This window comes from Myotis davidii, unplaced genomic scaffold (genome assembly GCF_000327345.1).
Source record: "Myotis davidii unplaced genomic scaffold, ASM32734v1 scaffold265, whole genome shotgun sequence".
Lineage (NCBI taxonomy): Eukaryota > Metazoa > Chordata > Mammalia > Chiroptera > Vespertilionidae > Myotis > Myotis davidii.
Genome location: NW_006296627.1, coordinates 4,381,987 through 4,397,709, shown reverse-complemented (window position 1 = coordinate 4,397,709; position 15,723 = coordinate 4,381,987). Strand labels below are relative to the sequence as shown.

Sequence of the window (15,723 nt, the reverse complement as noted above, 5' to 3'; positions counted from 1 at the left end):
CTGCCTTAGTGAAGTGCAAGAGGTTCCCCTAGGACTTTCTCTTAGGGATTTCTCAGATCTTAAAGGAAGACAGTAAAGTTAGGCAGGGAGTGCCTTTCTGGAAGTGCAATGTATTCTGGGAAACATTCGGACAGTACAGAATAGAAGCAGGGGGTGTAGAAGACCAAGATGGAGAGAAGCCGTGTAAGGGAGTGGCCAGGGCTGCTGCTCTGGAGTCAGACCTGAATTAAGTTCCAGCTCTGGTGCTTTGTAGCCAGGGGATCCTGCACAGGTTACTTTACCTCTCCCAGCCTCAGTGTTACTCTCTAGAAAATGAGAATAAGAATAGCACAGACCACAAAGAGATGCTACGAGGGTAGAGGAGACAAGGCAAGAAAAGCACCTAGCTCAATGCCTGGCGTGGAGTAAGTGAACGGCCACTATTGACTCAAGTGAAGAGAAGAGCAAGAGGAAGGGATCTAGATGACGGAGTGCATCAGCCAAAACCTGAGCAGACATAGAAATCATAGGGGTAGGGGTGAGAGTCAGCGGCCGTGTAGCCAATGCAGTGAAGGAGATGGAGCAAAGAGGTGAGAGAAGTTGAGATGAGGCTGTCAGACACTTAAACAGGATGCACTGCTACGCCCTGGGGAGAGTCTATTTCCATTTGATCCTAAAGTCTGATTCTGCCAGCATGGGCTGCCCAGTGCTCAAAGGGGGCCTGAGGTGCGAAGTGTAGGGGACAAAGGGCACCAGGTCCCAGGAGGTGTGACTGAACCAGATGTCACACAGGTGAGCGTCTATGTCTGTCACTGTTATTGGATTTAGAGCATTAAAAGAAGACCCCTTTCGGCCTTTGATCAGGTCTTGACAAGTTCCTGCTTTTTGCCCGAAGGATGGACATCCGTCGGATCAGCTTCGACACAGAGGACCTGTCCGACGATGTCATCCCACTGGCTGACGTGCGCAGTGCTGTGGCCCTTGACTGGGACTCCCGGGATGACCACGTGTACTGGACAGATGTCAGCACTGACACCATCAGCAGGGCCAAGTGGGATGGAACAGGACAGGAGGTAGGGCCCAGTGTGGGCCCAGGCCCTCGGGCAGGGCAGAGATTAAGGGGTAGAATTCTCCCTCTCCTGGGTAAGGGCTTCCCATACTTTCCCCAGTCTGAGAATTGGTGACGTTTAGGCCCCAGAGCTGGGATGCAAGTCAGGTTGGTGATATAGCTTTGCTTCCTGCCCAGGTGGTAGTGGATACCAGTTTGGAGAGTCCAGCAGGCCTGGCCATTGATTGGGTTACCAATAAGCTGTACTGGACAGATGCAGGTATGTACTGGGTAGCCATGGCCTGGCTCTCTGGGACTCCTCTTACTTAAAAGCCTGCCCTCAGGTAGAAGGAGCCCAGTGCCCCTCCTGGACCACTTCTGTCTTGACCTGAAGTCCTTGGAAGGTCAGGAGTGGTTGGGCTGCTGCAGAGCTAAAGCTAGAAGCTCACATTGAGGGTTTGGCATTTGCCAATCAAATGGCAGCTACTTCTGCTAGGTAGCTGATGCCTGAGAATGTTTTGAAGCATTTCAGATAAGGCAACTGTGCCCTTTGATTTCTCCCATCACTATCTTGGTAAAACGGGGATTTCCTATTATCCAGGTGAGTTTGGGAAGCCAGGGGAATGCCTTAACCAGAGCCACTCAACGTGTGGCCCTTGGCCTCGCAGCATCAGCATTACCTGGGAACTTGCTAGAAATGCAAATTCTCGGGCCCTACTCCAGACCTGCTGAGTCAGAATCTTTGGGGGTTGGTTCAGGCACTTGTATTTCAACAAGTTTCCCTGATTCTTATGCACACTAGAGTTTGAGGAGCATTGCCTTAAATTATAAGACAGAGTGGGTTGCTTGTGTTGAGGAAGCATTACTCTTCAAAGAAATGGAACCGGTCATTTCCTTGAACTTCTTCTCGAAATTCAATTCACTGACTATCCATTGTACATCTACCACAAAGTATTTCTTGAGCGTCTACTACATGCCAGGCTCCATGCTTGGGCATGGAAGGTAAGAGGGTGAACGACCAAGACTAGAGTTAATATCTTTGCCCCCTACTTCTTGGTAGGGACAGACCGGATTGAAGTGGCCAACACTGATGGCAGCATGAGGACAGTACTCATCTGGGAGAACCTTGATCGTCCCCGAGACATTGTGGTGGAACCTATGGGCGGGTGAGCACCTGCTCCTTTGGAGTGAGCCCCACCCACTTTCTAGACCTGAGTTCTAGAGGGGAATCTGGAGGTAGCAAGAGTGGCCAGTTCTATGGGAACATCAGGAAGCAAGGGCAGCTGAAGAAACCACAGAGCTTAGTGACAACTCTGTCTCCTCAGTGGACAAGGAAACCTTTAAATCATTCCATCTTTTTTTTTTTTGTCTGCTTATAAAAATAACTCATTGTTAAAAAAAAAAAAGATAAATAAATCCATGGACAGTAAAGATTCCCTATAACCTCACTCTCCAGCAGTAACCATTGTGAACAGCTGAGGGCATTTTTCCCAGGCTTCCTTCTATGTGTATATATATATTTGGTGGTGGTTTTATAGCAATGTCCTACTGCTTTGTAACTTGGTGTTTTCACATGGCTATATATCTTGGATATCTTTCCATTTGCTTATGTATATTATATAGATCTTTCCATGTGATGATATAGATCTATATATTGTTCTTCTTAATGGTTGTATAGAATTCTGTTAAACTTATGTACTATAATTATTTAACTCATCCAGTTGAGGAAACATTTCTTATCCCCCATCCTCATTTCCCCTCTTTCTTTATTCCAAACTAGGCCTCATTTGCTGAGCACTCCTTGAGCCATGGGCTCTGCCTTTACTAAGACTCTGTGATAGTGAAAGGAGATATAAAATCTTCAGACAGCTCTGAGCCCGGGGCAGGGCTGGAGACTGAGACAGGAGGCTGAGAAGCTATTGCAGACAGGAACCCTAAAACCGTAGGTGCTCTGAACCCCCACTGGGTGTTAACTGGAAGGCTTGTGAGACCTCCCTTGTCTGTGCCCAGGTACATGTATTGGACTGACTGGGGTGCAAGCCCCAAGATTGAACGAGCTGGCATGGATGCCTCAGGCCGCCAGGTCATCATCTCTTCCAACCTGACCTGGCCTAATGGACTAGCCATCGACTATGGATCCCAGCGGCTATACTGGGCTGACGCCGGCATGAAGACGATTGAATTTGCTGGACTGGATGGCAGCAAGAGGAAGGTAAGGGTGGCACTAAGGCATCCTCCCACAGCCCTGACGCCTTTAGGGCATCACTCCTGGCTGGCAGCTGACGGGAGCTAGGGGGACCTCAAGGGGACCCAGTATGGGATGTATGATATTTCTCTGAGGCTGTGGCTGCCCTTCAGAGCCCAGGGGGCCCTTCTGTGCTTGCTGATAAAAGGAATCTGGGTATTTGTGTAGATCGTGGGCTGGGGATATAAGTGATTTCCTAAGAAACATAACAACAAACACTAATTAAATACCAATTGCACCATGATCTCTTCCTATTTGATTTTGTTAGTATTTATTTTGGTATGTCAAACTTACAGAAAGGCTGCAAGAACAGTCGAAAGGACCAATAACTAACATTTTGCCACATTGTTGTATTATTCTCAGTCTCTATTTCTATCTATAACACACACACACACACATTATTACTTTTCTGAGCAATCAGAAATTAAACTGGAGACATCCTGTCCTTGACCCCAAAATATTTCAGTGCACATTTCTTAGGAACAGAGACATTGCCTTACATAATTAGAGTACAAAGGTCAAAATCAGGAAATTTAACATTCATACAACGGTACCATCTACTCACAGTCAATATTGAATTTCACTGCCAATTGCCCCAATGATGTCCTTTATAGCTTTTCTTTTTCCTTTTTCCCTTTTAGTCCAGGATACAATCCTGGATCACAATTGTGTTTAATATCACATCTCTTCAGTCTCTAATTTAGAATACTTCCTCAACCTTTTTATGTCTTTCTTTTTTTAATATATTTTTATTGACTTCAGAGAGGAAGGGAGAGAGAGAGACATCTGTGATGAGAGAGAATCATTGATCGCTGCCTCTTGCACGCCCCACACTGGGGATCTATCCCGCAACCCGGCATGTGCCCTGACCCGGAATTGTACCGTGACCTCCCGGTTCATAGGTCGACGCTCACCTACTGAGCCACGCGGGCAGAGCTTTGTGTCTTTCTTGACCTTAGTATTTTTAAAGAGGAAATGCCAGTTATTTTGGTTAGAATATTCCTCAATTTGTCTGCTATTTCCCTGTGATTGAGATCAGATTATGTGTTGGGGACAGTCATACGGCATTAAGTGAAGTCAAGTCCTGAGTTCTCAGTGTGTCTCGTCAGTAAGGCACAGATCTTGACTCATCACATTATTGTGATCTGAACTTGAATTGAATCATTAAGAGGATGTCCATTGTAAAGTTGCTTTTCCTTTTGTAATTAATAAACAATCTGTGCAGATACTTTGAGATTATATAAATAATACATGATCTTGTACAATCATCACACAACCCTTGGAACCAGGCATTATCACAATCCTATCACAGATTGGCAGACTAAGGCGCAGAGAGATTTGACAACCAGCTCTTGTGCAAGGTCACCCGAGGTCACACAGCAGGCAGTAGCGGCCAAGCTGCATTCTGGCTCCTTGCCCGGGTGCTCAGGCACTGCCGAGTACCGTGGGACCTTGCTGGGGGATGACACACGCGCTGGGTCCCTGGTAGGTGCTGATTGGAAGCCAGCTCCCCCACCCGTTCGGGCTGACCCTCTATGAAGAGCGCATCTATTGGACAGACTGGCAGACCAAGAGTATCCAGAGCGCGGACCGGCTGACGGGGCTGGACCGGGAGACCCTGCAGGAGAATTTGGAGAACCTCATGGACATCCACGTCTTCCACCGCCGGCGGCCCCCAGGTGAGCAGCCCTGGGCCCCCACCAGCTTCTTCTTGGCCTCCCTGTGCTGTAGTTCTCATTATTGACCCCTCTTCTCCTCCCTTCCCAGTGACCACACCATGCGCTATGGAGAATGGTGGCTGCAGCCACTTGTGTCTTCGGTCCCCAAATCCCAGTGGCTTCAGCTGTACCTGCCCCACGGGCATCAACCTGATGCCTGATGGCAAGATATGTTCACCAGGTGAGTCTTAAGCACCAGAAACCCGGAGGGAGCCTCTTAGTGAGGGGCAGTGGCTCTCTTCCTTCCCTGTAGATGGACTCCAATGTGGTCTGAGAAACCGTGAGTCCTGGTGCTTCTAGAGGTTTAAGGGAGGGACAGAGGTTTTAGAAAAGAGGAGAGGTCCAGGACAGAGGCCGGGGAGCAGGTAGACAGGATTGGAGGCAGGTCCCAACTAGTTCTTATGGTGTCTTCATGCATATTCATAAAAGATGCTCCCTTCTCAGACACTTCATTTACATCTGTTGGAAAATTGTCATTATATCCTGATTTGGTTAGAATAAGTTACTTTAGTCCCAGTTGTCCCAAATCGCTCATAATAAACATTAAAACGTATGTTATCTACAATGTAATGGTGCTTCCCTTAGATGAGGTGCTTTTGTGAGAAGCAGGACCTGGCTGCCTAGGTTTTGGAAGTCAGCGTTTCTCCCTAAGGGACACTGCATGGGTGGGCTGCGTTGGAATTCTAACTTCCCAGGAAATTTAGTTGGAAAGGAACTATGAATTGTGCCTCCCAGGCTGGGGGGAAAGCCCTCTTTTTTTTAAAAAATATATGTTATTGATTTTTTACAGAGAGGAAGGGAGAGAGTTAGAAATATCGATGAGAGAGAAACATCGATCAGCTGCCTCCTGCACATCCCCCACTGGGGAAGTGCCTGCAACCCAGGTACATGCCCTTGACCGGAATCGAACCTGGGACCCTTCAGTCCGCAGGCCGACGCTCTATCCACTGAGCCAAACCGGTTCCGGCGGGAAAGCCCTCTTTAACGTAACATGAAGTTCTCAAAACTTCATGGTAAAGGGTCCTTCAAAGAGAGTCCTTCTATAATATTAATAAAGAGCTATCATTTATGACTGTATCAGACTCGCTATACAGTGCTGTCTGTACATGATCTCCTTTAGTCCCACGGCCACCCAGTTGTGGTCCCCATGGTCCAGATATTGATTCTGGTACACAGTTAAATGAGTTGCCCAGTATCACTCAACTAGAATCCGACAGAGTCAGAGCATGAACTTCCGTTTGCCTCACTCCAAATCCTCTTCCTGGCTGTGCTAGGGTGACTGTCCTTTCCTTCTCTCCCCACCTGGGCAGGCATGAATAGTTTCCTCATCTTCGCCAGGAGGATAGACATACGCATGGTGTCCTTGGACATCCCTTACTTTGCCGATGTGGTGGTACCAATCAACATTACCATGAAGAACACGATTGCCATTGGAGTGGATCCCCAAGAAGGTCTGTGTGGCCCTCCTTCCCCCTGGCCTCCGGTCCCTGCCCTATAGCAACTGCGATCCTTGCTTTCCTTATCTCCTTATCTCTGCCTCCTGCTAAGGAGCTGGGGGCTCACCATTCCTTCTGGCACAATGTCAGCCCTGTCTCTACAGCACTTTCTCTTTGGTTATGAGGGCAAGGTTTCTGGCCCTCTTCTCCCTCTCTGCCAAGAGCTATCCTGCTATGACATTTCTACATTTCTTTTTTGTTTTTTTAATCCTCACCCAAGGATATTTTTTATCGATTTTTAGAGAGAGTGGAAGAGAGAGGGAAAGACAGAGAATTATCGATGTGAGAGAAACACATCGATTGGTTGCCTCCTGCCTGTGCCCCGATCAGGACCCTGGGCCGGAGAGGAGACTGCAACTGGGGTACGGGCCCTTGACCAGAATCGAACCCGGGACTCTGGTCCGACGCTCTATCCACTGAGCCAAACTGGCTAGGGCTACATTTCTATTGATTTCCTTGCTACGGGTTACAGGGCTCTCTGTCAGGCCCTGGTGTCTCAGGGCCTGAGTCAGCTGTGCATGCCCCTTTGTGGGGGTCGGGGGTCCAGGCTGAGCCAAGCCTTCCCTTTCCAGGAAAAGTGTACTGGTCGGACAGCACGCTGCACAGGATCAGCCGTGCCAATCTGGATGGCTCACAGCACGAGGACATCATCACCACAGGTGGGCCTTGCTCCCAGCCCAGGGACCGCCTGTCTGGCTACAGCGCTGAGGAAATAGCCCATCTGTTTTAAGGCAGGAGCCAGTGTGCTCTTCTTGACTTCCTGCAGGCCTGCAAACCACAGATGGGCTCGCAGTGGATGCCATTGGCCGGAAAGTATACTGGACAGACACTGGAACCAACCGGATTGAAGTGGGCAACCTGGACGGGTCCATGCGGAAAGTGTTGGTGTGGCAGAATCTTGACAGCCCCCGAGCCATTGTACTGTACCATGAGATGGGGTGAGAGCTGGCTCTGTGCCTGGGCCCCGGATGGGTCAGCTTGGCTGGGGCTAGGGATGGGGTGAACGTGGGCCATGGAGAGCAAGTGCGCTTCACAGGGACGCAGACCGGCCTCCTGCGGCTGTTTCACTCTCTGTGACTCCTTTCAGAGAGGCAGCACAGTGGAGAGGTTAAAACCATGAGCCTTGGACTCAGGAGTCTGGGATTCAAATTCCTTCACCATTTATCAGCTGCTTCTGTCACTTTAAGTGCAGTGTTTAACCCCTCTGATTTTCAGCTTCCTCACCTGTACTGGTAAATGGAGATGAGTCACACCTTGAGACTCTTGTGAGGATTACGTGAGATAATATATGGAGAGTACTTTTTCTTTAATAGTGGTAAAAAAATAATATTAATTTACCATCTTAACTATTTTTAAATGTACAGTGCAGTTGTGTGAACTTAATTCACATTATTGCGAAGCAGATATCAGGAACTTTTTCATCTTGCAAATGTGAAATTTTTTCACAGGCTTTGGCATATTATAAATACCTACAATATCCAGGAGCTGAGGGAATAACCAGCTAGTGTTCTTCTTTGCCCAGGTACATGTACTGGACAGACTGGGGAGAAAACGCCAAGTTAGAGCGGTCCGGGATGGACGGCTCAGACCGGACAGTGCTCATCAACAACAACCTGGGGTGGCCCAATGGCCTGACTGTGGACAAGGCCAGCTCCCAACTGCTTTGGGCTGATGCCCACACCGAGGTGAGAGTCCTGCTCCTGCTGCTTCCCAGGAACCTGGGAAGACGGGAGATATCTGTTTGGCATCTCCACCGGGAGCTCCCAGTTTACTGACAACCAGCCCTACCCTCTCCTTCCTCTACAGCGAATTGAGGTCGCTGACCTAAATGGTGCCAATCGTCACACCCTAGTGTCACCTGTGCAGCACCCCTATGGCCTCACCTTGCTCGACTCCTATATCTACTGGACCGACTGGCAGACTCGGAGCATCCACCGTGCTGACAAGGGCACCGGCAACAATGTCATCCTGGTGAGGTCCAACCTGCCAGGCCTCATGGACATCCAGGCTGTGGACCGGGCCCAGCCACTGGGTGAGAAGACCCCCTAGGTCTGTGAACCAGAGCCTGTGGCTTTCTGGGGGTATCACAGCATCAGAGAGCACAGAGATTTCTTTATAATCACGGAGACAGGGACCTATCTAAGCCCCTTCCAGGATCAGGCTGTGTTCCCTTCTGGTATGGCTGGTACTACAATTACATCATGCTGTCACTTTCAAAGGACCCGTGGAGACACTCTTGCCCCTTCTACCTCATCCCTGCCAGGCAAACCCTGTTATTTAGAACAGCCGAAAATCAGGCACAAGAAACTTTGTAAGATTCAGACAATATTCTAGGCAGGGTGTTCAAACCCATGCTTCTCTCTCTCTCTTATCACCAGGTTTTAACAAGTGTGGCTCGAGAAATGGTGGCTGCTCCCACCTTTGCTTGCCGCGGCCCTCTGGCTTCTCCTGTGCCTGCCCCACGGGCATCCAGCTGAAGGGAGATGGAAAGACCTGTGATCCCTCCCCCGAGACCTACCTGCTCTTCTCCAGTCGTGGCTCCATCCGGCGTATCTCACTGGACACCAGCGACCACACAGATGTGCATGTCCCTGTCCCTGAACTCAACAACGTCATCTCTCTGGACTACGACAGTGTGGATGGAAAAGTCTATTACACAGATGTGTTCCTGGATGTTATCAGGTATGAGTATCCCTGAAACCTCCAGAGGCCACAGGCCTCCTTCCAGTCCCTGATGGGTGAGGTTAGGGTCTGTGTTGACCTCACACAGGGTCAGTGAATTGACAACTTAGATAGTGAGTTCTGATCCTAACTTGTTCACTTTGTAGTGTTATCACTTATAACAGAGTTTCAAACTTTTGGTTTTTTGTGTGTTGTTGTTTTTGTTTTTTGTTTGTTTTTTGCTAATCCTCACCTGAGGATAAGGATATTTTTCCATTGATTTTAGATAGAGTGGAAGGGAGGGAGAAAGAGAGAGAGAAAGAAACATCAATGTGAGAGAGACACATCAATTGGTAGCCTCCTATACACACTCGGACTGGGCACTGGGATCAAACCTGCAATCCAGGTATGTGCCCTTGACCAGGAATTGAACCCACTACCCTTTGGTGCACCTACGGATGCTCTAACCACCTAGCCATACCAGACAGGGCCTTTTGGGTTTTTTTGTTGTTGATTTAAAGATCAATAGAGCTCAGTATGTAAAGCAAATGAAAAGATCAGATAATGTCAGGCTGGGGACCTGGAGCCTTTAATCCCTACCGCTGGGCCCTGGGATTGCTCTAAGGATCTGCTGAGACTCATTGCAGAATCAGCCATGCAGCTAACACATGTATCTGTATTGTGAAACAGGAGTGCTGACCAACACCACGGCTTGTTCACTAGGTTTTTGTTTTGTTTTGTTTTCATATTTTTGTTGTATTTGTATTTAACATTTTTACCCCACACCGCTGAGGAAAATGGTGCTCTGCCATCAGTAAGAGGGGTTCACCATGCAGAGATTCTCACGTGCAGGAACAAGGGCACTCTCCTTCGTTCTCCCTGGAGAATCTCATGCTGGGGGCAGGCGGGCATATGTTTAGACAAGTCCCCATGTGTTTATGACATGGCCCCCATCCTGAATTCCCTGGTGTAGGACTTCTGTAAAAATACACCTGTAGGTTTTGCCAAATTGGCCTTTTTTTTTTAAAATAATGGCTCCCTAGCAATCCTTATCCCTTCCCTAAGGTATATGGGAAATTATTAACCCTTTTTCTGGCAAGACATGGACCGAAATGCCCCCTGTTTATAGCAGGAAACACTCTGTACTCTTAAGAAGTATTTATTCTGCAAATATTTTGAGTACCTACTGTGTAGATGCTGAGGAATGCACTTACAGATGCTTGGTCTCTGCCTCTATGGAGCTAACAATATAGAGGGATACAATTATGGGAACATGGATTCAAGGGGTTTCAGTCTGGTCAGTCATCCAACCCTGGGCTCTCCCCCAAGGCGAGCAGATCTGAATGGCAGCAACATGGAGACAGTGATCGGGCAGGGGCTGAAGACCACCGACGGGCTGGCCGTGGACTGGGTGGCCAGAAATCTGTATTGGACAGATACAGGCCGAAATACCATTGAAGCCTCAAGGCTAGACGGTTCCTGCCGCAAAGTGCTGGTCAACAACAGCCTGGATGAGCCTCGGGCCATTGCTGTTTTCCCCAGGAAGGGGTAAGTTCTTGGCCTGCAGAAAAGAGACCCAGGGGAGAAGGGCCTGGTGAAGAGGCCAGTGGAGGGTGCCTATCTGTGAGTGGCATCGGTGAGTCCCTTGTCAAGCTCTGAGTGCCCTCTTCCCATGCCTCAATGATCATGTCACTGTTGTATCTCAGGTACCTCTTCTGGACAGACTGGGGCCACATTGCCAAGATTGAGCGGGCGAACCTGGATGGCTCTGAGAGGAAGGTCCTCATCAATACAGACCTGGGTTGGCCCAATGGCCTGACCCTGGACTATGATACCCGCAGGTGGGAATCGTGTCCCAAACAGCCTCCTGGAAGTAGGGTGGGCAGAGGAGAGGATGCTTGAGATTGAAGTAGTGAAAACAAAAAGATGGAAAGCTTGTTGGTAGGTGGGGAAGAGAAAGCAGTGAGAAGGCCAAGCAAACATATTCTTAGAGCAGGGGTTGCTGAATCCAGCCCTCGTCTCTGAGGTGCGTTTTATTTGTCTGGTTTACCTGGTTTTGAGTGTGTTTAGCGGAGCATGTCCTCTGGCTGGACCACTGGTCCCACTACCCCCATCATTTAAGGGCATAGGTCTTCACATTCCTTGTTCTCCTGATCCCTTCAGATATTGGAATTTGCAACTCTTTGTCTAGATAAAAAAAATGCTAAAGAGAAGGAGAAGAGGGTGAAAGGAGCTCTGAAGTAGTCAGTTCCCCTTTCTGCCCGCAGAAGTAAGGAAAGGAATCAGTCACCCAGGCGTTGGGATGGAGAAGAGGAATGCCCTCTTCCTTTAACCTCAGTGAGGTTTTAGTAGACCCAGTCTCTTCTTGAAGGGCATTTATAGGAGTTTTGACTTAGATTCTTAGGTAGGAAGATGAGACTTGGTGGTGGCTCCTTGGAGGTCATTAGAGAGCCTGCTCTCCTGCCCCCCTCCCCCGCCACCTCCCCTTAAAATAGCACTGGCCTCCCCACTTAGGAGTCACCAATTTCTCTTCAGCTTTGGGACTCAGTGACTTCTCATCAATGGTGCTTCTTGACTGCGCACAGCTCTCGCCAGCTCAGCTCAGGAAGGGACAGGCAGCTCCCTGGAGGGGGACGGGGAGAGCAACTGGGGTCCCTGGAGAGCATTTTGAGCAGCTGCTCTCATCTCCTTTCCTTCACAGAATCTACTGGGTGGATGCACATCTGGACCGGATTGAGAGTGCTGACCTCAATGGGAAGCTACGGCAGGTCTTGGTCAGCCACGTGTCCCACCCCTTTGCCCTCACTCAGGTACTAGCTCAAGAAAGTTAGCTAAATCTCCTTAACCGGGGTTATTTCCTCGGGGCTCTAAGTTGGCAGCCTCAACCCTAGATGCTACTGAACAGGTGTGCTATGGAAGCTCATTTTAGGGGTGTTTTCCTCTACACTGAATCCTTGCCACCACCATGTGTCCTGCTAGGCCTGCCCCACCACTCCCATGTCCCAGCACTCGAAGGAGTGGCTCATAAGTGGTGGTGTGCAGAATCAGCTGTGGAGCTTGTGAAAATACATGTTTCTGGATGTAAAGAATCTGCTTCATGAGGGTTGGGCCCAGGAATATGCATTTTAACAAATTCCCCAGTTGATCCTAGTGCTGTGGCCCCAACATCTGAGCTCAGGCAGCCCATTTAGTGGCAGGAGGGCAGAGTGGCTAAGAGCCAGAATGTTGAGGCAGCTAGACAAGTGCCCATTGAGTATCTCCAGTGCGCCAGTTGTGTGGGTTCAAGTTCTTCTGTGTCATTAAGTAACTGTGCAACTTGTGCAGCTGTGAACAAGATAGTGAACTTCTCTAAACTTCACTTACTTATATATAGTTTAATAAATGAGTTTAGTAACAGTATCCTCCTCAAATATACACAGAGCATTAGTCTCTGGCACTCAATGCTTATTATTTCTAATCATTTTAATTATTACTGGCTGTCAGTTTTGAGAGTTCTAACCCTGTAAAATAATTCAGGGAAGGAAAGAAGGAGTTCTATGAAGCCTGGGACCAAAACAGGGATTCTCAATCCTTCAAAAATCTTTGTCCCTTTTGATAAACATCTACTTCTCTGTATGTATTCTACATAATAGCCTACCAGCCAATAAGATTTTCTCTGGCTTTACTTATTATAGGCTCCCACCCCCACCCCATACTCCAAATGTAAAACTACAGGATAATATTGACTATGGTTTTTCAATCTGCAAGTTTCCCGTGGGGGTTTCTGATGTATACCCCAGGGGCAGGAAGGGAGCCCACTTCATTACCCCTCCGCACCCCTACTTGAGATTCTCAGGATCACTGCATTAGAAGGCAGCTGCCACAAAAGTAACCAGAGGATTTCGCAGGGCTCTGAGTGAAAGGCCCAGAAGAGCAGGGACCTTAGATGGACCCTCCAATTTACCCCTATATGCTAGGTACTGGAACCCACTCATTCGTTGAGCAACTGGCCAAGTACTAAGTAAGTGTGAGGTGTTGGAAACTGAGATGAATGAAACACGTTCTTGTCCTTGAAGAACTTGACCTGACAAGACAGACAAACATGTAAACAACTGACTATAGAGTGTCAACACTCACTTGTAGAAGTGAGGACAAGGCACAGAACAGCATGGAGGAGAGAATGGTAAATGCTACATAGACTGGGGGAGATTTCCTGGACAGTGTCATATTTGGGGATGCACAGAAGCTGACCTGGTGGATTTGAGATGAGAGCATTTCAGCAGAGGGCATGCACATACTGCAGGCACAGAAGCTGAACTGGGGTCTGACTGTTGAATAATATTTCCTCTTTTGGGGGATTCCCTATTGAGTAGCAGGACAGGTGGATCTACTGGACAGACTGGCAGACCAAGTCAATCCAGCGTGTCGACAAGTACTCAGGCCGGAACAAGGAGACAGTGTTGGCGAATGTGGAAGGACTCATGGATATCATTGTGGTTTCCCCTCAGCGGCAGACAGGTGGGCTCCTGGGTCCTAAGCCTACTTCCTTACCATCGGTGTAGGGGGGATCCCCTCCAGGACTGTTCATGACCAAGACAATTAGAGCCACAGCAGAGCCTTTCAGTTCTTAGACCTTTTTAGTCCTCTGTGGTTATACCCCTCCTGGGAACGAGGTAGCCCTGCATTTCCTCCTTTTTGAGAAGTGTCAAATTGGGAGACTTAGTCCTGTCCCAGGCCAGACATTCTTCTGCTTTGCCCCCAGGGACCAATGCCTGTGGTGTGAACAATGGTGGCTGCACCCACCTCTGCTTTGCCAGAGCCTCGGACTTTGTGTGTGCCTGTCCTGATGAGCCCGACAGCCGGCCCTGCTCCCTTGGTAAGTTGGACCGAATGGCCCCTTGAAACAGCAAAGCCCTTGGAAGGGTAGGGGATCAGCAGTCTCAGCTTTGTCTTTCTGGGTGGGATCCCCTCAGAGGGTCTTAGAAAGGAGTGACTGGGAGTAATAAGTTTGTCTGGTAAATTGGCCCAAGTATTACTCTCTTTTCCTGGCCTTTGTTTTTATGGTGTTGTTTTTTTTAATCCTCACCCGAGAATATTTTTCCATTGATTTAGAGAGAGAGAGTGTGGAAGAGAGAGGGAAAGACAGAGAGAGACATCAATGTGTGAGAAACACATCAATTTGTTGCCTCCTGCATGACCAGGGCCGGGACTGGGGAGGAGCCTGCAACCAAGGTATGTGTCTTTGACCAGAATTGAACCCTGGACTCTTCGGTCTGCAAGCCAATGCTCTATCCACTGAGCCAAACCAGCTAGAGCTTTCTTGTGTTTTGTTTTTTAAATATGTCCCCTCTCTGAGACTAGAGAGATGGAAATACACACACACACACACACACACACACACACACACACACAGAAACAGATCGGCTGCCTCCTCTTGCATGACCCTACTGGGGATCAAGCCTGCAACCCACACATGTGCCCTGAACGGGAATAGAACTGGTGACCTTTTGGTTCATGGGTCGATGCTCAACCACTGAGCCACACCTGCCGGGCTCTTCCTGGCCTTTGTGAGTCAGCTAGCCCATTGGTATTCCATATTGATATTGTAAATCAAATCCTTTTTTTTGGTTTTTAAAGTGGGGTGGTGGTGGTGGTGGTGGTGGGAAATCAAATCCTTTTTAATTACAGTATTGAGAAGGGCCACTAATGAGTGTGCCCAAGATCAGTGTAGCTAAAAGATTGCTTTGTCAAGTTCTCCTGATGCTGCCCTTGGCACACATGTAGAGATTTGGGGCACAGTGACCTATTCCAGTCTTCTTTTTCTCTCCAGTACCTGGCCTGGTGCCCCCAGCTCCCAGGGTCACCAGTATTAGTGAAAGGAATCCAGTGCTAACCAACACACTACCTACCACCTTGCGTTCTTCTACCACTCGGACCCGCACATCTCTGGAGGAGATGGAAGGAAGGTGGGTTCACATGTGATTGAGGGCCCTTTGATTCAAATCACCATCTCCTGCCAGCAGAAAATTATAATCCCAGCCATATTCTGGCAGATGGGAGGTAGATCACATCATTAGCCAACGGTCCCTGCTATTCGGGACAGCAGATGATATTTAGACCAATAGACTATTGCAGGTGATTTAAGGGCAAGAAACTTTAGAGCAGCTTTATGGAGAAATCCCTCAGACAGTTCCCTTTCTTTCTGTAACATTTGCTCTTACATCACAGGTTTAGTATGTGGTCTGATCCAACAGTTTATTTAGACACCGCTAAGCCACAGAGGTCTCTCTACTGTGGATTTATGACTTGGCTCATGCCTGGGGATGCTATGGCCTTAGCTTATAATGCCTATAATGTTCAAACACCCAGGCATGCACGTGCACACACACGTATTCTTATTAAGTAAGCAAGCATACCTATGTACAGGTCTCCTATGTAGTATAAAATACTAGAGGTCCAGTGCATGAATTCGTGCACCAGTGGGGTCCCCCAGCCTGGCCTGCGGGATCGGGTCAAAACTGGCTCTCTGACATCCCCTGAGGGGTCCCGGATTGCGAGAGGGCGCAGGCCAGGTTGAGGCCGGACCCCAGCAGCAAG

General features: G+C 48.6%; 1 protein-coding gene across 1 annotated transcript in view; it reads left to right on the top strand.

Moving 5' to 3' along the window:
• The window catches only part of LRP4 (LDL receptor related protein 4), a 60,366-nt gene that overhangs the window by 34,388 nt on the left and 10,255 nt on the right, over positions 1–15,723 (top strand). The window contains exons 17-34 of the mRNA XM_006772331.2: positions 844–1,052; positions 1,226–1,307; positions 2,088–2,193; positions 3,038–3,239; positions 4,762–4,951; positions 5,040–5,171; positions 6,301–6,441; positions 7,059–7,145; positions 7,253–7,424; positions 8,009–8,171; positions 8,293–8,518; positions 8,865–9,168; positions 10,477–10,695; positions 10,854–10,988; positions 11,849–11,957; positions 13,500–13,644; positions 13,889–14,002; positions 14,957–15,092. Coding sequence (XP_006772394.1) covers positions 844–1,052; positions 1,226–1,307; positions 2,088–2,193; positions 3,038–3,239; positions 4,762–4,951; positions 5,040–5,171; positions 6,301–6,441; positions 7,059–7,145; positions 7,253–7,424; positions 8,009–8,171; positions 8,293–8,518; positions 8,865–9,168; positions 10,477–10,695; positions 10,854–10,988; positions 11,849–11,957; positions 13,500–13,644; positions 13,889–14,002; positions 14,957–15,092 — 2,872 coding nt within the window. The remainder of the gene's footprint in view (positions 1–843; positions 1,053–1,225; positions 1,308–2,087; positions 2,194–3,037; positions 3,240–4,761; positions 4,952–5,039; positions 5,172–6,300; positions 6,442–7,058; positions 7,146–7,252; positions 7,425–8,008; positions 8,172–8,292; positions 8,519–8,864; positions 9,169–10,476; positions 10,696–10,853; positions 10,989–11,848; positions 11,958–13,499; positions 13,645–13,888; positions 14,003–14,956; positions 15,093–15,723) is intronic.